The sequence below is a fragment of the Somniosus microcephalus genome, chromosome 4 (genome assembly GCF_052327205.1).
Source record: "Somniosus microcephalus isolate GS21.2 chromosome 4, FLI_Smic_1.0, whole genome shotgun sequence".
Lineage (NCBI taxonomy): Eukaryota > Metazoa > Chordata > Chondrichthyes > Squaliformes > Somniosidae > Somniosus > Somniosus microcephalus.
In genome coordinates, this window is record NC_140990.1 from 265,679,796 (window position 1) to 265,705,464 (window position 25,669).

General features: G+C 44.8%; 1 protein-coding gene across 6 annotated transcripts in view; it reads left to right on the forward strand.

Annotated features, from left to right (window-relative positions):
• Window positions 1-25,669, forward strand: part of c4h7orf57 (chromosome 4 C7orf57 homolog) — a 180,786-nt gene that overhangs the window by 67,991 nt on the left and 87,126 nt on the right. For 5 of the 6 annotated variants that reach the window (XM_085986334.1, XM_085986333.1, XM_085986332.1 and 2 more), the window contains 5 exons: window positions 6,423-6,488; window positions 12,158-12,340; window positions 15,421-15,520; window positions 18,825-18,981; window positions 21,146-21,282. In XM_085986334.1, the coding sequence (XP_085842460.1) occupies window positions 6,458-6,488; window positions 12,158-12,340; window positions 15,421-15,520; window positions 18,825-18,981; window positions 21,146-21,282 (608 nt within the window). In that variant the 5' untranslated portion in view covers window positions 6,423-6,457. Of the gene's footprint in view, window positions 1-6,422; window positions 6,489-8,293; window positions 8,436-12,157; window positions 12,341-15,420; window positions 15,521-18,824; window positions 18,982-21,145; window positions 21,283-25,669 lie in introns of those variants that run through there. The other variant, XM_085986336.1, reaches the window with a different exon arrangement.

Genomic DNA, 25,669 nt, shown 5'->3' on the forward strand with positions numbered 1-25,669 from the left:
GCAATCTACTCCCAGATATACAAAAGCAACTTGGGTAACCGACCTGACTATTTGGTACCTAATGATTAAGGCAGTCATGACATATGTAAGTCCAGTGTGACTGCTGTCTAGTCCAAACCTTTGCACTTTCTTTTCCCATTCTCCCCCCACCCCAATTCTCTGGTTGCTCCCTTCATTTGTCTTCATAGTCTTTCTTCGCTGTCACTCCATTTTTGTTATAGTACTGTAGTATGGACATTACAAGAACGAGGTAATCCCAACATGCTGAAAAGGCAACAGATTGCTTTCAGTTGGGCTGAGAATGATCAGAAAGTCCTAGCATCATAATATTCTCTGTTTCATGAGAGAGTGTGACAGTGGTAATAGAGGAAATGGTAGGGTAGCCTTGGAACAGGCAGCAGGAGTGGGGTTTGAAGATGTTATCAAATGATGAGGGCTTTGAGAGATGAGATGGCAAGGAGGGTGATGTAATAAAACTCACTACGCACTTGGTTTGAATATAAAGCAAGGCTTTAATTAACTTGTTTCAGAACATGGAGATCTAGTTGTCCTTCACTAGTTCCTGTCTTACAAAATGTCCCTGGGCAAGCTGGGCCCACGCCCGAGTATTTATACTCCTTGGACGGCGCCACCAGCTGGCCGTCCAGTGTTATTTCATGAGTAGTTTCTTCATGATGATGAGATTTATAACAGAGGGTATTCAAAATAGAGAGGATATTAAAAATAGAGAGAGTGGAGACACAGAGATGTCATGAGGAGTTTAGTGACATGGATCTGACACAGGAAGTTGCCTCTCAAAAGACATAGAACATTAGGATGAAGGCATCTTCTTGGCATGGACTGGGTAGAGAAGAATGGCCTCTCCATGAAGTCCATATCTGCATAAATTTAAAAAAAATCATTCAGGTCACTTTTGGGTTTATTGGCCAACACAATCAAACATTAGCTTTGCTTTCCAAAGTATCTTAGCCAATAGTATTCATGTGACCATGCCACTGTTAACATTGCTTTCTAGTAATCTCATTTGACAATAATAATCATATGATTGTGTATCAAAAAATGAATTTTGTCCATGGTTTCTCTTGTTTTTACTTAGTTTTAAAAATACCAGTTTTAAAACACCATGGTCAAAATGGAGATCACATAGATGATATTTCTGGGTTACTGGCACAGGGTTCCTTTGAAGGGGACAAAGTAACTTAACATTTTATCATAATATAATAGCAAAATACTGTGGATGCTGGAAATCTGAAATAACAACAGAAAATGCTGGAAATACTCAGCAGGCCAGGCAGCATCCGTGGAGAGAGAAACAGTTAACTCTGTTTCTCTCTCCACGAACGCTGCCTGGCCTGCTGAGTATTTCCAGCATTTTCTGTTGTTATTTTTATTATTAACATGTTATCATGTTGATTAGAATGTGCTGCAGAAAGAATGCTGCTTACTTTTGATCTGAAATAAATCAATTGAAATAAATAAAGAGGCTTTGAACCAGGTATGAATATAACGTGTCAAATGTCTATTATGGGTTGAAACTGTCAAAATTACCAATGTATATTTAGGTTCATCAGATGCCACATACGGTAATCCACATACCTTTGTATTTATAGCTTGCAGATCTTGTGGTATTGTTCTGCTGACTGTCAACACCAGTGCCCATTCTTCAAACAGATTAAGAGTATAAAAAGCCAGCACATTCCATGTGTCAGCAGTTTGGTTTATTTTGTTATATTGTAGGGGTGAAATCTGTAATTTTACTCTTTCAGAATTTGCAAAAAGATTGTATTTCCTTTTTGTTCAGGAATAAGATTGTTTATTTTCTTCCTGAGAAGTACTTCCTCTCAAATTATGTAAGAAAAATTCTAAATGACTTGCCTAACTGATTTGCTTGATTAAGCCCTTGTAAACTGTTTGCAGACTCCTGGTTCTATATCTTGCACATCCTGCTTGCTTCTGTAAATAACTCTGTGAACGAATCTATTCAATAGGTTTGTTATGGAAATTGTTTGGTGTGGCTAATATCTGTCTTAAGTGATGTGATGCATACTAGGATCCTCAGTACTATGCAGAGCAAGTTTACAATAAATGCAAAGATTGTTTGCCCAGTGGCATGCTGTATCCCAGATACTAAACTTTTAAGTTTAACTTTCTGATCATAGGTATAGCAGGCCTGCCTATGGAAGCTACCTTTTGCAAAAAAAAAGTATTGAGAGCAAGTCCAAATTAACACAATGTGGCAGAACCACTGAATGACTCTGGCTAACTGTATATAATTCTCTTTAACGATGTTCTAACACCAGCCTAAACCTGTACCATTGTGTTAGGCATTACTGTGTTTTGTATATAGAGTTTGCATGTACAGGGCGTGGCCCCTTTAAGAGCGCGGGAAAACGCGGGCAAACGCGATGATGTCACGTCGCAAACCATGGGGCTGCCCAGGCAGTCCTCGTGGCATCTCCGTTGAGTAAAGACCTGTTTAATTGTTCTCTTGTGTCGATCTCCGTTATTCGTTGGAATTCGTTAATTCCTACATTGGTGACCCCGTTTTTGCGAACGTTTTCACAAAAGAAGAGCACAGCATGGAAGCAAACGTCGTTTCGCTAAAGCTACCGCAGTTCTGGGAGCAGCAAGCGCCCTCGTGGTTTATTCAGGTCGAGACCCAGTTCGCCCTGAGGAACATCGATGCGGATCAGACCAAGTACCTTTATGTGGTCTCCGCACTCGACAGCTCTACTGCCTCTCGGATCATCAGCCTCCTCAAAAACCCCCCAATGGAGAGCAAGTATGAAACCCTCAAAGCGCGGTTACTGCAGGTTTTCGGGCTTACAAAATTGGAGCGCGCCCGTCGATTACTCGCTATGCCCGGGCTCGGGGACTCCAAGCCTTCAGAGTTGATGAGCCAAATGCTCACACTCCTGGGCTCAGAACGGGAATGTTTCCTATTCCGCGAGATTTTCCTCAGCCAACTGCCTGAACAGGTACAAGCTGCCCTGGCCAGATCTGAAATTGAAGACTGTGCAACACTCGCTGCGGAGGCTGACAACATTTTCGCTGTAACTCGGCAGTACTGCGCCGCCACGAGGCACCCATCCCCCGCAGACGTCGCCCCAGCTCGTCAGCCTGCTGGGCTGTGTTTCTACCATGCGCAGTTCGGCGTGAAGGCGAAGCGTTGCCGCCCTCCCTGCAGTTTTCCCCAAAAAAACAAACAACAACGGACACTGCGACCACTGAGGAACGGGTCTAACGGGCACCCCGCGGCTGCGATGGCGATCGGCAACGCGGGAAAATTGCTGTTCATCACCGATACTCTCTCCGGTCGTCGTTTTCTGTGTGACACCGGAGCGCAGTGCAGCATTTTACCTGCGTCCACCCTCGATGTGCAGACGGGGAATCACGGCCCCACCCTTGAAGCGGCCAATGGCGGAACAATTCGGACCTTTGGCAGATGGCGAGTGGAGGTGTGCCTTGGGGGGCAATGTTTTCACTGGGAGTTTGTTACGGCCAAAGTTTCCCAGCCCCTCCTCGGCGCGGATTTCCTGTGCGCCAACAGCCTCCTGGTCGACGTTAGGAACCGGCGGCTGATCAATGCAGCAACTTTTAATTCTCTTCCGTGTTACCACAGTAATACTACGTCACGCACCGTCTCCTGTGCGTTCCCGACTCCTGATGAGTTCGCTCGCCTGCTCGGCAAATTCCCCGACCTGACAAGACCTACGTTCTCCTCCACAGCCACAAAACATGGTGTGGAACACCACATCACCACCAACGGCCCCCCGGTCTATGCGCGGGCCCGGCGCCTGGAACCTGGCAAGCTGGCGGTCGCAAAGGCGGAGTTTGCAACCATGGAACGGTTAGGGATTATTCGCCGGTCGAATAGTCCCTGGTCTTCACCCCTCCATATCGTCCCGAAGCCTGGCAGCGGATGGCGGCCATGCGGCGACTATCGACGCCTCAACGACTCCTGATCGGTACCCGATCCCCCACATCCAGGATTTCTCTGCCCATTTGGCAGGGAACACCGTGTTCTCAAAAGTCGACCTCGTCCGTGGCTACCACCAGGTCCCAGTTCATCCACAAGACGTCCAGAAGACCGCAGTCATCACCCCATTCGGACTCTTCGAGTTTTTAAGAATGCTGTTTGGGTTAAAGAACGCTGCCCAGGCTTTCCAACGCCTGATGGACTCCATGCTGCGGGGCCTCAAGTTCCTCTTCGTCTACAGCAAGTTTACAATAAATGCAAAGATTGTTTGCCCAGTGGCATGCTGTATCCCAGATACTAAACTTTTAAGTTTAACTTTCTGATCATAGGTATAGCAGGCCTGCCTATGGAAGCTACCTTTTGCAAAAAAAAAGTATTGAGAGCAAGTCCAAATTAACACAATGTGGCAGAACCACTGAATGACTCTGGCTAACTGTATATAATTCTCTTTAACGATGTTCTAACACCAGCCTAAACCTGTACCATTGTGTTAGGCATTACTGTGTTTTGTATATAGAGTTTGCATGTACGGGGCGTGGCTCCTTTAAGAGCGCGGGAAAACGCGGGCAAATGCAATGACATCACGTCGCAAACCACGGGGCTGCCCAGGCAGTCCTCATGGCATCTCCGTTGAGTAAAGACCTGTTTAATTGTTCTCTTGTGTCGATCTCCGTTATTCATTGGAATTCGTTAATTCCTACAACAGGCTATTTTATGAGTGTCACTTTCTCGAAATAATGTGATAATCTTTTAACAAGGGTCATGGCAAATGCTGGGAATGGCAAACCAAAGAAGGTCTTTAGCACAGTCCAAAAGCAGATGCAAGTTACTCCAGCTCCCTTTACCGAACAGCCACATTGGGGTAGATTTTCCCGAACCTGTCGGGAAGAAGGCGGGACTTCCCCTTTTGGATTTTTGACCCGCCTACTTCGACGTCCGGCCAATCCGCACGATTTTCCCTTGATTGACCTTGTTGAGCCCGCCCAGCGGGCTCAGCAGGCCAATTAAGGGCCACCCGGCAACAGGTGACGTCACAGACTGCAATTTCATCTGTCAAGAGTTTTTGACAGATGAAATATCAGCGTTTCACAGCTGTTTGAAGCTGTGAAACACTGACAGTCTGAGTTCTACCATGAGTCATTCTGCACAGACTCAGTTAGAACTCTTACCGGCACTCAAAGCTCACTTTTGACAGATCGCAGATTCAGCTTTAAGTTCCGGGTGAGTGATGGGCTCCTGACGGCTACAGGAAGAAAGGCTGTGAAGGTAAGTACAGGTAAGTAAAAGTTCTTTACACACTTTAGACAAATCAAACACACTTACCTTTACACTCATGCACCCATCACTCACCTGCGCACCAACATCGCGACCCCTCCAACTCCTTCAACCCGATGGCCCGCCTGCCCTAACCTGGCATGGTTTGGAGCCGTCGGGAAACCCACACGAAACACCTCAAAATAGGGATTAGGCTAAAAACTGCCTGTTAACTACCTGTTAACAGGCAGTTAATTGGCACTAATCCCTTCCCGCCTGGTTTCGGCGGGTCCCAGTGCGGGGCGGGTACCCGCCGCCCCTGAAACTTACGTGGAGCGGGGTTTTGGGTGGGATGGTATCGGGACCCCCAAATTCGGGATTTCCCCCCCCCCCACACACTCCTGAAACCCCGCCTGACGGCTCCACGAAAATCTAGCCCATTATTTCCCATTGTCACCACAAACCACAGTGCCTCTCCCAGCCCCGCCACCAATACTGCTGTAGATTCTAGTTCCACAGAAAGCTCTGAATGAAGATACTCCATGATCCCGGCCTCTAGCTGCACTCAGTTCCCATTCTAAAGCTTCAGTTCCTGTTGCTGTTACTGTGACATCAGCCCACACTCCAGACTTAGGCCAACAGCTCAATATCTGTGTGGACCAAATAAAATTGAATTTAAAATGAAATAATGACCAATAGAAAAAAAAACAAGTGAGAAAAGGGCAAAATAAATTTAAGTATCAAAAATGAGACTCAAGAAAGGTTGAATAAAACCATGGAAATAGAAAATAGAAAATCAAAAATCTCTGGGGAAAAAAGGAAAGAAAATTGTAAAATAAAAGATACAGAAGGTAACAAAACAAATTACGAAGATAAACCCATCTTTGTGAAGAGTGAGTGAGTGAGTATGTGTGTGTCTGTGTGTATGAGAGAGAGAAAAACAAGAAAACAGAAAGGGATATAAATGCAGAGGATAATAATGCAGTCTTAAATGAGTGGTCTGATCTCTGGTTCCAACAGGTAGCTGCTACCAGAATACTGAATGCAATTCTTTGAATATACAAGCCCCTGAACTGATATTTAAATGTAACATATAACCCATGCAAGGATTAATTTAAGGATTAACGGTTAAAATGTAAACAAACTATAGTTATTGTGTAAATATTAAAACAAGATTTATTTTCTGTAGTTCCAGGGTAACCTATCGTCAACTGAAGGAGAATAATGAATGATAGTAAACTCCTTGACCAATCTGGTAGGTAGCTTTGCAGTTCATTAGGTCATGTATCTATTTCAATGTCATAAACAGTTTGTAGTGAAATAAATTTACTGCTGGAACAAGGAAATCTGTAATATATCATAACATATGATCAAAAATACAACATCTCACTGTCACTTTTTTCTTTATATTAATGCCATCATTACCAAAGTGTGCTCTAATGATCATATTTTGCCTATTAGGCTTCATTTATATATTCATTATATGATAATGGATTAATACTAGCAGAGGGAATTCAATAATATGCAAACCTCCAGCGGTGTTGAAGAAATGCCATTGTGCTTTCAATACGAATGACTGTTCCAGCAAAAAAATTCTGTGTAGAATCTTTCAGCTCCATAGTATTTCTACAACAAAGCCAGTAACACAAATTGCAGCTGGATGGAGGTTTTACATTTATGCTTCCTTTTATACTCGGAAAACTATCCACAAAAAAATGTTTCCTAAGTTTAATGTCTTAAATACAGTGATGCAACTACTTTAGTTATATTAGGCAGCACCTCCCAAACCTGCAACTTCTTCCACCTAGAAGGACAAGGGCAGCAGATGCATGGAAACACCACCACCTCTAAGTTCCCTTCCAAGTCACACACCATCCTCACTTGGAAGTATATCGCCGATCCTTCATCGTCGCTGGGTCAAAATCCTGGAACTCCCTACCTAACAGCACTGTGGGACTACCTTCACCACACGGACTGCAGCAATTCAAGAAGGCAGCTCACCACCACCTTCTCAAGGGAAACTAGGGATGGGCAATAAATGCTGGCCTTGCCAGCAACGCACACATCCCATGAACGAATAATTTTTTTTTTACCATTGCTTCCTATTTGGCAATTTTAATCTTTTTGGCATCCAGCCTGCCTACTTACATGATATTCCTATCATGTGGGTGAGAGGGGACACAATTTGGGGCACAACCTGGTTCTAATAGGCTTCCACCCTTTGAATGCTGTGGCCCAAATTCTGCCCAACCTCCTTTACTACGCTGACAAATTTGAGGGTGTATCTGGGAGATCCTTGGCTACCCTGGGAATTCTGCTCATTATGTTCTCCCTGGGCCCAGGAGGGCCAATGCCAGATGAGAACTGGCATAGGTGCAGTACTGAACCTTCCAAAGGTGCCAAAAGGTTTACCAGCATAAATAATCAATCCTAGAATGGATCAATTACTTTAAACTGACTTCAAATACCCTTCAGGAAAATATTTTAAAAAACAATATTCTATTTCTCTTCGGCTCTTTAAGGGCTTCTTCCCCCATCAATAGAGTAGCAGGGCGCTGCTCCAATTTTCCTCACATTAGTTAGGGTGGGTGCCTCTGTTGAACCCTTACAGGTGTGGACTATTTAAATTACTGTATCTCCATGATTTGGTTGTCGGTGGCGAGGAGGCCCACTCTGGCACACGTCCGATGGTAGAGCAGGAACCCTGGAATTTATGGGCCAGTGTTTTTAAAGAGAAATAGTTTTGAATTTTCCACCAATTGTCAGTTCTTGGAAAATGCCAAACATTTTAGAGATTTTCCTCTCTTTTGTCACTTGCAGCAAATTGTAAACATGTTTATAAGGATTTTGTATGTGATTCTGCTACAACTAGTGGTCAGAGGAAACAATTCCCCTTTGCCAGAAAACATCCACGTTTTATGAGTTCTGAATCTGAACTGACCCAAATTGATCTGCCCTTTTAAAAAGAAATGGAGTTCCTGCAAAAGTAAAGACATACAGGGCTGAAATTACTTGTCCGCTCTGGCAGACTGCCACAGTAATTTTGTTGTAAGTCCACAGGAACGACTGCAAACTCCACTGGGGTCAGTGCTGGAGGGCATCAGGGGACGTGATCCTGGTGTAAAGGATGGAATTGTGGCCCATTGAAATTCAGGCCATAGCTTCGTGTGGAACTGAACCATACAAACCAAGAAGGTTACAGGTTTGATTTCTGATCTGTGCTAACTTAGCTGATATCAGCTGGGGTGATCATGGGGAATCACATTTGGCATCAGGGAGGGGAAAAATTTGTTCCTGGTACTTATCCTTTGAACCCTGCTAGAATGTGTGGGAGTTGGATTAGCATAGGATCATGTCCCCTCCATAATTAATTAACCCACCAGTAACAATGATATTGTTAAATATCACTTGGACGAGTTACCAGAGGGCATCCAGGAACTGTGCCGGAGGATATCATTGCCTTTAAGAAAGGAGAAAACAGAGGATTTTTAAAAACTGTGTGCAAGAGCAAGTTATAAAATATCAATTTGTGCATTTGTACTTCCATGTTTCACCATTCGTTTTCTGGGTTTTTAGTGGCTTTTTGGACACTGAGGGAATCGAGGGATATGGGGATAGTACGGGAAAGTTGAGTTGATGTAGAAGATCAGCCATGGTCTTATTGAATGGCGGAGCAGACTCAAAGGGACATATGGTCTACTCCTGCTCCTATTTCTTATGTTCTTATGTTCTGATGTCATTGTAGGTTGTAGGCTGGAACCACAACAAAGGTAATTTTTTAAATGTGAAATTTTAAAGTATTTAGCAGCTTACTAGGAGGTGTCTATGATGAATATTCTCTGGTAATATAATGGATAGTGTGTCCAATCTCTGGTGATCTGCTGACAGTGTATGTATTTTCTATTGTGTTAGTGCCTAGATTGTTCCAGAAGGAACGTGCTGTATCCAAACCTAGGCATGTAAAAATGACTCTGTGTGCATTTTTTGTGAGAGAATGTATTATTGTTCACTGGTAGTTTGGAGAGGCTTATACAGTAGTCAGTAGGATTAAGAATAGAGCTTCAAAATTTCATGAGTATTAGAATTTTCCAGTCTCTAAAACCAAACCCTCATCCCTACAAGTAGCAAATAATCCACCCATGTCCTATCGATTAAATTTTGCAATAAATTCAGCAGCAAAATCTATATTTAGCAATGTTCTTTGAATAGATTGCATGCAATAAATTATGTCTTCTCAGCTTTGCTGTTGTATAGTGATTATATCCACCTTGTTTATGCTGAGATGCAGTAATGTAATCTGCATGCAGCAGTTTGTGAACCAAGCAGATCTATTCATATTTTTATTATTCTCAATCGCCTTTCTTTACAAGAAGATTGACGATCTGCTGGGTCGCTCCATGAGGCCAATTCTTTTTCGCTAAATATACATGCTGCACATACCCAGTGTATGAGTGCAGCACCAAAGTTTGAGAGGGGTTTCAATGAGACAGCAGTTTATGCAGATGGCTAATATAAAGAAGAGGTGGTGCACAATGGGAGGAAGGAATAGATAAGGTAATAAAGGGTGGGATTAGGTCATATCTTGGTGGTCATGCCCCACCAGCCTCCACATTCAACGGATCATCCTGCACCATTTCCGCCACCTCCAGCGTGATCCCACCACTAAACGCAACATCCCCCCCCTTTCAGCATTCCGAAGGGTCCGCTCCCTCCGCGGCACCCTGGTCCACTCCTCTATCACCCCCAACACCCCTTCCCCTTCACGCGGCACCTTCCCATGCAAGCACAGGAGATGCAACACCTGCCCTTTTTATCTCCTCCCTTCCCACTGTCCAGGGCCCCAAACACTCCTTCCAGGTGAAACAGCGATTTACTTGTACTTCTTGCAATTTAGTATACTGTATTCGCTGCTCACGATGCAGTCTCCTCTACATTGGGGAGACCAAATGCAGATTGGGTGACTGCTTTGCGGAACACCTCCGTTCAGTACGCAAGCGTGACCCCGAGCTTCCAGTCGCCTGTCACTTTAATTCTCCCCTCCACTCCCAATCTGATCTCTCCGTCCTTGGCCTCTTACACTGTTCCAACAAAGCTCAACGTAAGCTCGAGGAACAGCACCTCATCTTTCTATTAGGCACTTTACAGCCTTCTGGACTTAACATCGAGTTCAACAATTTCAGACTATAAATTGGCCCCTGTATTTCTTTTTTCTCTCTCTTGTTTCCTCACATGGTAATGTTAATGTTGCTGCCATCATCATCCACACATCATCTAGAGCCATCATTTGTTTCTTAACTTGTCCCATTACCTCTCCTTTTGCCTTGCACTATCATCCCTTTTGTCATTCAATCTCTCCTGCCTTCCATCCTATCACACACCTTCCCTTTGTTCTTTCCTCCCCTCCTCCCTGCCCCTGCTTAAAAATCTCTCCTCCCGAACCTTTTCCAGTTCTGACGAAGGGTTCGACCCGAAACGGTGACTCAGCCTCTCCTCTCCTCGATGCTGCCGGACCTGCTGAGTGTTTCCAGCACTTTCTGTTGTTATTTCATATCTTGATGACTTTTAAAATAATATTGGCATACAATCAGTACTGCCATAAAATCTACCACTGGAGTTTAGAAGATTGAGAGGGGATCTCATCGAAACCTATAACATTCTGTCAGGCCTGGACAGACTAGATGCAGGAAGGATGTTCCCGATGGCCGGGGAGTCCAGAACCAGGGGTCATAGTCGAAGGATAAGGGGTAAGCCATTTAGGACAGAAATGAGGAGGAATTTCTTCACCCAGAGAGTGGTGAACCTGTGGAATTCTCTGCCACAGAGGGCGGTGGAGGCCAGTTCATTAAGTATATTCAAGAAAGAGTTGGATATATTTCTTAAGGCTAAAGGGATCAAGGGATATGGGGAGAAGGCAGGGACAGGGTACTGAATTTGGATGATCAGCCATGATCTCATTGAATGGTGGAGCAGGCTCGAAGGGCCGAATGGCCTACTCCTGCTCCTATCTTCTATGTATCTATGTATCTATGAAGTGGGTCTGGGCTAAGTTAGCAGCAGTTTAGAATAGTTAATGAGTCATTCTTTCCCCCTTTGCCATTTTTCCCCATTATTATTACTCTTCTACAGGAAGTAAATTGTTCTGTAATAGTTGGAAGCCCTTTGGTACTTCACCCAAGTGGCTATTCTAAAGGTGTAAACTCAGAAAGTTATGCTCCCTGCCCCATATCCAGCAGAATGGGGTGGGAAATATGTAGGGAGCTGCTGTGCTGTCTTCCTGCTTTCTTCCACCATTTCTGGGATTTTCCACTGTAAGTGATTAGACATAAACATAGAATACATTAGCCCAAATATGGGCGGGCATATTCAAAGGCTTGCAACAAGACCATGTTCATCTATTTATGCCATAGCAACCCTGGGCAATAGGAACTCCTATGCTCTCCTAGCATCCAACATTACTATGGCACGCTGTGGGGATCATTTAATTTTAAACGGCCTGCACAGAGTTACTCTCCAGCCCCACAAAATTGCCAGGAGGCAGCGACTCCGAAATGCAGTGGCAGACGCCTGACACCACTTCAATGATTTTCCTCCCTTCCCCATAACGTATTTCCTAATGCAGACGGTTATTTAAATGACTGTGACACTAGAAAATTAGCCGCGAGCAGGGGTGGGCCATTGGGTTGGCAGACCTCTCAGCCCACTAAAGTTGAACCAGGATTCTGCCAAGGCAGAAAATCCCAGCCTAAGTGTCAGAAGACAAGTTGGGGACCACAGCTATGTCTGATCTGGTATTCAGAGGATTTTAAGGTAGATTAGATTTCCATTTGCTATTATTAATTGACAAACCTGGATGCAAAATGTCCTATGAAGATGTTAATAGTATTAATGTGTTTTTTTTTAAATACACTTTACTTTTTGTCACAGATCAATTTAAACCTGCCTTACATATAAAAGATGAAAATTCTAACAGTAAGCAACGGGAAACCTCGCTGATTCCTGGTCTTGGCTACATGACAGCTGGGGAGGAAAGATACCGAGGGCGTCGTAATGCTGTTTTTGATTCTGATTCTGACTATGTGAAGTTGGCAAAGCGAGGGGGTGTGCCAGGTAAGTCTATTGTAGCTAAAAAAGATTGCTCTCTCAATGGCTCAATGGTTTTCACAATGAAGCAAGGCTTGCTGCTTCCAGAAGCTGCAGGTAACGATGATGAAGAGGGGTGGATGGACCTCCATCCTCACAGCATGACAAAGGTGCACAGGATGGAAAGGATGTGGGACAGGACAACCAGCAGCTAGAGAACGTTAGATGCGACTAGTAGCCTTGCACTTTCAGTAAATAAAGGTTGGCTCACCAAATAAAGTTACTTCACACCTGTCTGTTCTCCCCCCACCATCACAAAGTTCCTTACTGTCAAAGACTTCTGCAAGTGCCTTGATAAGACAGAAGCCTACATTCCCCTGTCATCATACCAAACACCACAAAAAGGAATTAATGCACAGAAATGAACTCAGAGCTCTATGTGCACAAGCCATATTGAATATGCAACAACAACTTGTATTTATATAGCTGCTTTAACATAGTAAAACATCCCAAGGCGCTGCACAGGAGTATTTTAAGACAAAAAAATGCAGAAAAATATATTCTGCAAAAGGTACCAAAAATTCCAATCACCCTATCTACAACTACTTCTTAACACCATGTCTACCCTTTGCACCAGTTAACTTACTTGCTTCTGCTCCTAATCTACTACTCTTATGAGGTGCCTGAGTGAGGTGAAATTGAGCAGTTGGTGGCTGAGTTGTGATATACCTATCAATTCATTCCATGAAAAGCGACGAGTTAAGATAGTAACTATAGGTTTTTATTGGCTAAATAACAGAGCCCACCCTCGTGGGCGATCGGTTCCAACAAGGGAGAATACTAGCCAAGCAGTCACCTTTATACCTGGGCAAGCAGGCGGAGCCATGGGCGGAGTCAGCTGAGGTAAGCCCAGGTATAGCAGTGTGCGTGGCAAGAGGTAACTTTGTGTATCGATAACAACAGTGTAAACAGTGATAACAACAGTGTAACAATAGTGAACGGTTGTGAACGGTAACAGTGGTTTACCACAAGTTGGTCCCCCTGGAGCCTTGGAGATTCATGGTGACTTGTTTCAAGGAAGCAGCTGTCCCATGGGGTACCAGCTTCCAGCAACATTTCTCTAGCAGTAGCAAGGGCTGCCAGGTCCATGTCTGGTGCTCCCTCATGTGTCGGCTTTGGAGAGGGCCTTAAGGCAACAGGCTCAGTGCCACTCTCTGGAGAGATGGTGACATCTGTGACCATTCCTTGCAGCCCACTGGTGTTGGGCACAGGCTCAGAGGAGCTACTGGTCTGTGTCAGTACACACCAAGTAGTACCAGCCAGGTCTTAGAGGCCCTATAAAAGCATCTATGACAGCACTGTTAGCAGCTACTCCAGAAGCCACCAATGTCCTTAGAAGCTGTTCCTGGCTTTGTTGCCACAGAAATCTCCCGGGCTGTCACAGTCTCCAGGGTGTTATGCAGATCGTGGGTAGCTTCCTGCAGTGTGCTGCAGATATGGGTAGTGGACTCCTCCCATTTCCTGATCATCTCAACCATATGCGTGGAAACCATCTCCACTGCCTCCACATGAGATCTATGCTCCGTAATCATAGTTCTTTTGAAGACTGGGCCCCTGACATCTAGTTGGTTGTTTCACCGCCCTCTGTGGAGGACAACACTATCCCTCTTTTTCCACTCTCAGGTCCTCATTCTCACTGGTGCTCAGTACTTCATCCATTGATAGCCTTTCTGACTCACTAGCTACTTCCTCTCTAGTCAGTGACTCTGTGCTGGTGCATGTGCAAGTGAAATGCCATGACACAGTCGCTGAGGAAATGACAACAATTGGGGCAGTTCAGGCAGCTAATTCCCTTCTTGCAAGGCAACCCCCTGTGATGTGAAACACAGAATAACTTGTTCAGCCGTGCACACAGTGACATTCCCCCTTGAAAAAATAGTTGTTGAGAAAGCTCAGAAAGCTGAGACCACTTATGATGAGAGTTTCCCAGAGTTTTGTTGCCACCTCACCTCCAACCTCATCCTCTTTCACAGGTTCTTCTGACTGCCTACCCATGATTTGCAACACTTCCTTTTCATGTGCATTCAGGGTTTTCAGCATTGCTGCTCCTCTCCCGGTTGTATTTATGTGGCATTGGTTGTAGACTAGCTTTTCCTTTTTGGAGGAAGAGAAGACAATGTTAAGGGCATGTAAGTGACATGGACAGTTTCATTCATTTGAGTGTATACATCCAATGTTGATGAGATGCATTGCCCTGTTAAATAAAATGTCCTTGAAGAGTAGCAGCAGTCCTTGTGGCAGGCAATGTGAGTTGCCAGAGTGATTTTGAGTACTTGAAAGGTACTTGAATGTTTGCAGAGGTTGCTCGTTGCAGAAGTGAGTTTCCCTGATACCCAGATGCTGAGAGAGAAAGAGTATGATCAGTCAGGATCTGAGTGAAGGCTGTATGAGTGATAGAGGACTAGTATTGGCAACAATGCCTTGACTTACCTGAGCTATCCTTGTGAGGTCATTGAATCTCTTCCTGCACTGTGTGCAGTTTGTGGGGTGATGCAAGTTGCATTGACTTCCTCTGCCACCTTCCTCCAGACCGCCTGAACCTCTGTGTTATGGGGCTTCCTGCCATCAGTACCCAGCAATCTGCTGCTTCTGGCCCTTAGTTCTGCCAGTAACACCTCCAGAAATGTATGTGAGAATCTGGAAAACGTTGTAACTACTCTCCCACTCTCAAGGATGCTGCTGCTGTTTCAAAAATTGTGACTGTTCTTCCTGCTGCTTAGAAAGTAATGATGCCCTTTAACTGGCTGTAGCCTTTTAAAGGTTGCAGCAGGACTGGATTTACCTCCCTCCCAGTGTCACTAATCTATCAGGAGCAGTATTACTAGTCTAAGCCAACCCTGCTTTGAAATGAGGGGACTAGGAGGAAATTTCAGTGAATTAACTTCAAATTCACATTGGCAGTGGTATTCCTGCTCTACTGCTAACCTGCCAATGGGAGGGTAAGTCAGCCCAACATTTTTGTAACTTATTATAGATCATTTAGCAACAACGATACAGGGAAATGGCTAGAGATGGGTTAAATGTATTTTTCCTTGTTTTGCTAACAGATTTACTAACTTTTGGTGAGTTAGCACTAAAGTCAACATGTGCTCCCTTAAGGAAACCTGAATGGTTGACTCCTGAATCTTCACTCCAAGAAAACAAACAGTAAGTAGCTGTAAAATGTGTCCGCACATTACAGCAAAAACAGTGGTACATTTTTTTTCTTATCTATCCTGTGAAAATGAATAGTGATGAAAATAGAAACAGTTTTTGTACCATAAACATGTTTAACTGCTTCCACTGATTGTGCATAAGACCGAGTCAATATTCAGTGGTGACTGTCAAAAGTGTTAGAGATGGTTGTGCTCCTCTCAAAAGCTGTAGCTGTATTAGGATCTGACTTATGTTTTCATATTCTCTGTGGGATGTCACAGTCTGCATCCCAAGACAAGTTGACATTTGTTGCAAAACTGCTCAGAGCTGCTCAGGTGGACAGTATTGAGAATGAAAACAGAGCTTTTAGAAATTGATAAATAATTTATAGCATAAGGATTCTCACCCCTTATATAAGATACTAGCTGGGGGTGCCCGGCGTTGCCAGGGCTTTTTTGGGCCGCGCGGTTTACTGCTGGGCACTGCCGCTCCTGCGCTCTGTGTCACTCTTTGCCTCCCTGACCCTCTCTCTGTCCGTCCCCCTCTCTCTCCCTGCCCCTCTCTCTCCCTGCCCCCTCTCTATCTCCCCCCCTCTCCCTCCCTGCCCATGTATGTCCCCTTTCTCTCTCTCTCCCTCTCTCTACCTCTCCCCCTCTCATCTCCCTCCCTCCCCCTCTTTTGGCACCCGGGGAAGGGCTTTGAAAATTGAGCCAGGCCATGGTGGCTGTGCGGGGCCTAGCGGTTGAGGCCCGGCCGGGCTCTAGGGCCGAGACGGACCCCAGCTGATTACCCGGTGCGCCCGGCCGCCGCGTCGCAGGTAGCGCGGTTTATGGACGGCCGCTGATGCTCCCCCGCCCACGCTGTGTCTCGGGCCGAGCGGTTGTGAGGCCCGGCCCGAGTGACTCCAACTCACCTCCCGCTCCCGGAGCCGCAATGTGGGGGTTTGTTTGGCTGGTGCTGTGGCTGTGGGGATGAAAAAAATGGCGGCGAAGTTTCGGGAGGCTGCGGGATTAGGCCCACCCACAGACGGTGGATTGGTCAACCATCAGGTCACTGAACTGTAGGATTGGTCAACCATCACGTCACTCAACGCTAATGAGCGGTAGGATTGGTCAGCCGCTATTGAGCAGATTTTTGAATGTTTTTTGTATAGTGTCCGAACAATTTTTGTCTGACCAAAAAGTAAATATGCCTATTAGACTCCCCTAATGATAAGCTTTCTTTTGATATAACATGCGTGTAGGTACGCTCTATAACTTTTGAGTGTATAGCGGACAGACAGACAGACAGACAAACAAACAGACAAACTAACTATAGATATAAGTGGCTGGCAGTTCAGTTCAGATCCCTTTGCATTCATCTGTGCATTCACTCAAAGTTATCTTTGATAGTTGTATTTCATTGATATGCACTCCACGTCCCAAATTCTAAAGATAAGGAGCAACTGGCCTAGTTCTTTGCATTTTGTATATTAGGTTATAGATACAGGGAGAAGGAATGGTAACATGGACAGATGTCTGACAAAATTGATTCTGGTGGTTGCTGAAAGCACAGAAAAACTTTAAGGGGCGATTTTAACCCCACCCGCCTGGCGGAAACTGGGCAGTTAAAATCGGCTGGCTGACTTACCCGTCGAGATCCCGCTGCCTTCTATTTTAACCTGGTGTTCTGAGCAGGCGGCAAGGACATCAACCTGAAGCTGGCAGGTTCCTGCTTTAAATAGGCAGATCAGGGTGCGATGACATCATCGAGCCCGACTGCAATTTTAACTGGTGGCCTGAGCAGGCAAGCTGTTGTGGTTTTCCCAACAGGGGAAAGGTCGGTGATTGGGGCTAGAGGAAGCGAGAGATCATTGGGGCAGGGGGGAGGGATTGGTCATTGGGGCTGGTGGGAAAGAGAGGAAATCAGAACTGGAGGGAGAGAGAGGCCATCGTAGCAGGGGGAGAGATAGAGGCCGCAATTGGCAGGGGGAGGCTGAAGGCTTCCTTGAGCGGCCAGGGGGAGCACTCCTGCTCCTCCTGACCTAAAAGTAGTGCTGGAAAAAGCACTTACCTTGTGGAGTTGGCAGCTCCTGCCTTCCTTTCATTGCCGAGTTTCCTGACTCCTGGGAAACCCACATAGCAACAGTGAATTTTAAATCGGGCTCCCAAATGTACTGAGAGCCCAATTTAAATATGTAATGAAGTGCCTTGCCTCTCCACAGCTGAACACTCAGACATCACAATATCTGGCGCATTAAAATAGGCAGTAGGCCTGTGCGCGGCATGTTGGGGACGCGTTCCCCATATTTAAGTCTTTAACCCACCCGTTGTGGTGGGAGGGTTAATATCGAGGCATTTGACTCTGTAAGCCTAGTCTCTCTCAGGGTGGTAGCTCGACTTCAGCCATGCCATATTATGCGGTAGGATTTGTGACCTTCCTATGTTAAATTGATATGAATACGTGCACGTCTAATTTCTGCATCTTTTCTTGCCTCAATTGTGATTTTCCATTGCCCATCCATGACTCCAGCATATTCAAAGAGTCTAAACAAGGTACAGGAAACTTTTTTTTATCCAGCACCGACGGGACCGCCGTGGTGCCGGTTCATCAAAAATTCCGGATAACCGAAAGCTATAGTAAAAGATACGGAGCTGAGGGCTCCGTATAAAGCAACAAACCCTGTTGCTTAGCAACAGGTTCAGAACAGTGGCCACAAGTTCCAAGCATCTCTGTAGCTTAGCAACAGCTGCAGCCACACCCTTGCACAGCAACAGATCGAGGAAGGCAAGTAATAAAACTTACCTGAACCTACTCCTGACTTTTGCCGGTTAACCGAGATTTCCGGTTATTTAGGTGCCGGTAAATCGAAAGTTTCCTGTACCAAGAATAGTCCATCTGAACAGCATCATCTGACATTACTAGCCCCAGCCTTCCATTTTACCTTTCAGATCCACGTACACTGCTTCTTGCCCCTTCTTCCATTGAACAGTCTGTGCTCCAATAAGCATCTTCTTTCACCTTCTGCCTGAGAATCACCTGCGTAATTTTGTTGAGGCTCATCCGTGGCCCTACTTTGGTATTTGCAACCATGCAACACCACCTTTCTCCAGTTTACTTGCAAGCGGGAATTCAGTTACTACTTTCAACACTTGATTGAGCCTCCAGGTGTACCATCCACACTATAGAGTGATAGGGCAAGTACTCAAAATGCACCCTGAGAGAGGCTAGGCTTACAGAGTCAAATGCCTCGATATTAAACCACCCGCCATGACGGGTGGGTTAAAGATTTCTGGGATAATGCATAGTGGAAGTCATCATATTCTCTTTCTTACAGAACAATGCAGAGGAAGCTTCCAGATTCCATGTATCATGACACAATCCCCGACATGTCAGAGAGTGGAAATTACAACCCCTCATCCACTCCCATTGAAACAGCTGACAGATATTTATGTGAGAAGGAAGAAAATCATGGCGACTCAGGAAACAGTAAGGTAACACTATATAATATAGATAGCAAGGCTAAAGCTACTCCATTATAAAGGAGAAACTCATAATATTTTTATGAACATGATGATACCTATCTTCAATAATACATAATATATTTGGATGGTTTTGATTCGTAGCCCCATTGGATATGGTTTTGTTTCTAAAGCCAACATACTACTTTCATTCTGAATGATGGAAAGGTGGATTCGGTGGCAGAAGAGCACCCAGTTCTCTCATTTCTGGGACATGAGTTCAAATTGAATCATGCTTCCTCTATATCCGCTGAGGTTCCTATATGAAAAAAGAGTGTGGGCAGTGCAAAGTATTTCCTAATGGGCTTGCTCCAAAGCATCAACAGGAAGGACTTCTATTCCTTTAATGTACAAGTTGTGTCTGACCACCAGAATGTCATCCTACATATCAATGCATGGTATCCAGGAAGCATGCATGATTTTCTAGCAGCTTACATTATTTGAAAGTGATAAGAGATGTCCAGCTGACTGCTGGGGGACTAGGCCTAATGCATTTAGGCTGGCTCTTCACACGAGTTTGTATCTCCTGCACAGCAGTGGTGTGCTGTTATAATGAGGCCCATTCCACAACCCACGGCACAGTGAAGAGCACCGGAGGCATGCTGAAGCAATCCTTCCAATGTTTGGCCCACTTCTGGGGTTGTGGGATGGGGGGGGAGCACAATACACTCTTTACCAAATTATCAAAATTATTATCATGCTACATAATTATGCAATACGAAGTATCAACATGTAAATTGAGAATCAGGAGAGCAAAGGATAAGAAGAGACACAGGAATATAGCAAAGAAGAAAAGGTAGAGATGGCACTCCACAATAGCCATGCAGGACAGGTATCTAAGTCACTGTCATTGACAACTACTTCCAGCAATACCACTACACTCTCATCTCTTCTTGCACGCTTATATGCTGCACAGTACATCCTGCATAGGTAATGGCAGCTGTGCTTCACTAGGGTCTAAGAATTTCACGGCGTAGAAGTTTTTCTTGGCTTTGGAAACAGGAATTAACTGTAAGTGACTTTTAAGTTTATCTACAATTTATGGTTAGCGTCACTTTGTCTTTAGGGATAACTCATCTCAGCGGCAGACTATTCATCCCAAATTCTTAACCATTATTGATATGGAAAGTTTGGAAATTGCTGTGCACTTAGCCAGTAATGAAGTAGAAAATGATTTACATCTTCATATCAATATCCAAGAACAAAAAGAATACTGTTCCCCGTTAAGTCAATTGAGGTGCTCACTGACTGAATATGTGACTGATATCAGTTGAGTGAAATGATTGCCTCACATTCTTGGTGTACATAGGAATGTGGAACTTGAATTTATAGTATTTCTCCAACTAACTAGAAGTCTTCAAACTTTTCACTTAAGCAACCTGAAAGGAGGGGATCAGGGTGTCAGTGTAAAGTGCTTTGCTTTCCAGTAATGTTCTTCTGTAAACAGTGAGTTGATATTTGCTCTGACTGGAAATTGTCTTGCAGGAGTTAATGAGCCTTATAGTAGTAGAAATACATTAACCTAGGATGCTTCAAAGATTTTTATTATTTCAGTTATGGTTGTCTTAATATAGTCCCTTCACACCAGCATCTCAGTAACTCCTTCCAACCAGTTACCCTATTATGCTATCAGCATTTAGTGTTCAAACAAAGTGTACTTTTTTAACAATTCAGCTGAAATACAGGCCCTGCTCCAAAAACGGATGTCAAAGGTAGCTACATACTTCCCTGATTTTTTAAGGGGCATGCTTGTGCTGGATGGGAATATACATGGGCAGTTTTCAAACTCGGCTGAGCCATTATGGAAGTTGCCAAGCCATTGGTAGGCACTTCACACAGGGAGAGAATGAAAATCAGAGGGACAGTCATTTTAGGCCATTGTCCATTTTCTAGCAGCCATCCATTGAGTGGTATCATCAGAGGCTTGGGAGCAAGGTCACCTGCCCATCCCTTACAATAAGAATAATACATGGTAAGAAAGATTAAAAACAGAGGAAAAGATTAAAATAAAAATATTCAGGATGAGCTTCTCTTTATTTATTATGATCACTTGTTTAACATTTGCAGAAATAATGAGAGCATTAAAGTCAGTTTGAAGATTATTCATGCACTTTTTCCTCTGGTGTAATTTGTTCAGTCAGGGACTCCTGAAATTGGTAATAGGAGACAGCGGGACATGAATTTTCCATCTCAGCTTCAGATGGAGGCCATGACATTAGGTACTGAAACAAATCAACAGATAATGCAGCCTGCCATACCAGCTAATCCAGCAAGGTAAGTGCTAAAGATTATAGCAGCGTTTTTAAGATACCCATTAAAAAGTGTGAGTTATCTATACATGTCACTGATTGTCTAACCTAAATCACTAGATAATAATAGTGGGACAGCTGGCAATGTTTAATTTAGTTCCTCTGTAACAGCATGCATAAAAGGCAAACTTCACAATAAGTGTACTTTTGGCATTCAAAACTGACAAGATTACAATTTTTAAAGTAGGATGTATGAAATCTTATGACAGTGTGGTGTTCTAGGTGGTGGGTTTGTGTCTGCAATGCCCCACTCGGTGGGTAGTTTACAGCCATGCTGTCAGAGAGACTGGATACTTCATGCCAGGGAGAATGGAATAATCTGAGGGCAAGTTCCCATAGGCTCCTCATATATGCTTCATCACAGCCGGTTAGAGTTGCATTGTCAGATGCTTGTAGAGTAGACATTGCTCATCCTCCCAGTGGAGCTAGGCGTGGGAATACTGAAAGAGGGGAAGGGGAAAATTGCAATTAAATATCATTAAAAAAAAAATCTTTATAAAATTCCTTTCTTTCTAGTTTTTCACTGCCAATTTTCTGCTCATATATGTTCCTCTCATGAAGACCCTGACCTCTTGCTGAGTTGTAGTTCCACAGCCAAGTGTCCATTATTCAGGTGTGACCCTTATCACTGAGTGTCAGCAGACTATTTTCCACTGGAGGTATCAGACCTAAGCCTAAACCTGTCTTTACTTGTCCACACAAGTATACTTCCTGGAGAGGTCATGGGTATTAATCAGGAAATGGAACTTGGCTGATTTTTCCTTCTCTGACCTGGGAATTTATAGCACCCCAATTTGCTCCCCTGCTGAGATCAGCTAACAACACTGAAACTGACACATTCCTGATCTGTATTGCGCAGCTGCTCTATGTAAACTGGCTGGTGTAGTGTATGTACCTTTAAGAGCCCCTGTTTACTGTAATACCTGTAGTGACCACTCGGGTATAGAAGCCTGTATAGCATCTTGTATCTTTTAGTTCACCTCCAGACTTTGTTCAATAAACACCTGTTAAACCAACTCCTGCATTCCGTGTCTCCATTAACACACGGATACAACAGTGGCGACGAATTGGAAACGGACTTACCTGCAATTCGGCAGCACCTCAAGGAGATCGATTCCTCAGACGAAGGTCGAAGAAAAAAAAACAACAAAAAAAAACTGTGGTTTCACCAGCTAGCCGGGCTGGTGGCAGGTACTGCACTAATCCTTCCTGGGCGGCGGGCTGGGGCTCCATCGGGTGGCTCTGCAGCGGGGCCGAGCAGCGAGTCGGAAGGCGGAGGCAAACAGAGACGGAGGGTGGAGCACTCGGGAGACGGCCGGCGCTGCAAAGCAGGTCGGCGTTCGGACCAAGCAGAGGGAGGGAAAAGTCCCAGAGAGTGCGGCGGGAACGAGCCTCCAACTATTAAAAATATCTGTGTAAATAAAAACCGCGGAGAACAGCGTTGTCAGCAGCGGCAGCGGCGGGAAAGCGCGGGAGGCGCCATTTTTTCTCGGCAGGGAAGAAAGGAAAGCGCGGGAGGCACCATTTTTGATTTTCAGGATGCCTAAGACTGGCAATATTACTGCTTTCGATAGTGATATAGAGGATTGGACCACATATGTGGAAAGAGTGGAGGTATATTGCACAGCGAATGAAGTAGAGGATGATAAAAAAGCATCGGTACTTCTAAATCTGATGGGCGCAAGGACAAACGGGCTGTTACGAAACTTAATCACTCCAGCCAAACCGATGGACAAGAATTTTAAGGAGATTGTTGATACCCTACAGGAGCACTTAAACCCAACACCACTGCTGATAGCGGAATGATTCAAATTCTTCAGGAGGAATCAGCACAAGAATGAAAGTAACGCTGATTACCTCACCGAATTAAGAAAGCTGTCAAAGCACTGCCAATTCGGGGCAGGACTGGCAGATTCTCTACGAGACAAATTCGTCTGCGGTCTCCTAAGTGAAGGAACACAGAAAAGGCTACTTTCTGAGAAAGATTTGACACTGGACAAGGCTTTCAGTGTGGCTGTATCATACGAAGCAGCAGCAAGAGGAGCTGCAGAGATACAGCAAAAGCCACAGGACTTCGGCACCCATGAAATGACACGGGGTTTCGAGAGATGTTATCACTGCGGCAGATCCACCCATGACCAGAGGGACTGCTGGTTCAAGGACAAAGCATGCAGGCAATGCGGAAAGATGGGACACATTGCACGTGTATGCCGATCTGGAAACAAAAAATCCACTGACAGAAAAAAAATCAATAAGGAAAAGTACAGAAAGGTACAAATGATGACGGACAGTAGCTCCAAAGACCAGAAGAGCGATAGTGACTCCGGAAACAAGAGACTAAGCTGTCTCAAATTACATAATGTAATTGCCAAAGAAGATTACCAGACCATTTGGGTTACCCTCACGATAGCGGGGTCCCCAGTTAAAATGGAGCTAGATACAGGATCAGCTCTGACCGTCATAAATTGACGGGATTACGAGCGGCTATTTCCACATATACCTTTGAAAGACACATCCATTATCTTGAAGACATATACGGGGCAGAAAGTATACCCCAGAGGGAAAATAAGGGTGCCTGTTGTATACAACGGCAAGGAAATACAGAAGTTGTATTTATACGTTCTGCAAGATGGTGGTCCACCGCTGTTGGGACGTGAATGGATCAGGAAGATACGTTTAGACTGGCACCCCATTCAGGCACTGACGGTGACCAGTAAGAAAAAAAATGATGATGATGTCATACCTGAACGATTAAAAGACATCTTGGCCAACGCCAAAGAAGTGTTTCAACAGGAACTAGGAACCTTGAAAGGCGTCACCGCCTCAATAAAAGTGGAAGATGCGGCAATTCTCAAGTTTTTTAAGGCAAGGCCGGTGCCATACGCAATTCGTCCAGCAGTCGAGGCAGAGCTGCAGAATTTGGAAAAGGCAGGCGTATTATCCAAGGTAGATTGGAGTGAGTGGGCAACACCCATCGTCCCGGTCATGAAGAAAACGTTGAATAATGATAAATCTGAAGAACAGAGAAAAATTCGCATCTGTGGGGACTTCAAGGTGACTGTAAACCCGGTCCTTCACATGGTACAGTATCCTCTTCCGAGGATAGAAGATATTTTCGCCTCACTATCCGGAGGGAAACGTTTCACCAAAATTGACTTGGCACAGGCATATCTACAGATGGAGGTTGAGGAGGCCTCTAAAAAGTATCTCACGATAAACACACACAAAGGCCTGCACCAGTACAATCGACTGGTTTTCGGAGTAGCATCAGCTCCAGCTATCTGGCAAAGAGCTATGGAGCAAGTCCTGCAAGGGATTCCGGGGGCTCAATGCTACCTAGATGACATCCTTGTAACAGGAGAAAACGACAACGAGCACCTTGCCAATTTGGAGCAGGTGCTCACTAGGCTGAGAGAACAGGGCCTACGAGCAAATCGCCCCAAGTGCGAATTTTTCCAGAAACAAATATCATATTGTGGCCATATAATTAACGAAGAAGGGTTGCATAAGTCACCTGAAAAAATTGAAGTGGTCATAAAAGCCCCAGCACCTGAAAATGTCTCACAATTAAGGTCGTTCCTGGGATTGATAAATTACTATCATAAATTTTTACCGAACTTGTCAACTGTTCTGCACCCTCTTAACGCACTGCTACAAACGGGAGTAATTTGGAAATGGAGCGAAGACTGTAAACGTGCCTTCCATAAATGCAAAGGCTTGATCACGTCCAAGGAAGTGTTGGCTCATTACAACCCATCACTGCCAATCAGACTGGAGTGCGATGCATCCCCTTACGGCGTAGGAGTGGTATTATCGCATAGATTCCCTGATGGCTCGGAGCGGCCGATAGCTTTTGCGTCACGCTCATTGAACTCAGCTGAGCGTAATTATGCCCAGATCGACAGGGAAGCACTCAGCCTGGTGTGGGGAGTGAAGAAATTCAACCATTACCTACACGGACAAAAATTTACCTTGTTGACTGACCATCAACCCCTCATCTCCATATTCAACCCTAAAAAGGGCGTTCCCATTATGACAGCACAAAGGCTACAGAGGTGGTCCCTTTTCCTAGGGGCACACCAATATGACATAGAATACAAAGGATCAAAACAGCATGGGAATGCTGACGGTTTATCGTGCCTACCGTTGCCAACGGTAGAAGAGGCACTTACAGTGGACCCAGTGGAGATGTTCCACTCAACCATAGTGGAATGTCTACCAGTAACAAATTCTACCATTGAAAAGGAAACGAGAAATGACCCGACTCTCTCACGAGTCTACGATTTAACGGTGAAGGGATGGCCAGCACATGGCGAACCACTGTTGCCAGCCTTCTCGCAAAGAAGAGAACA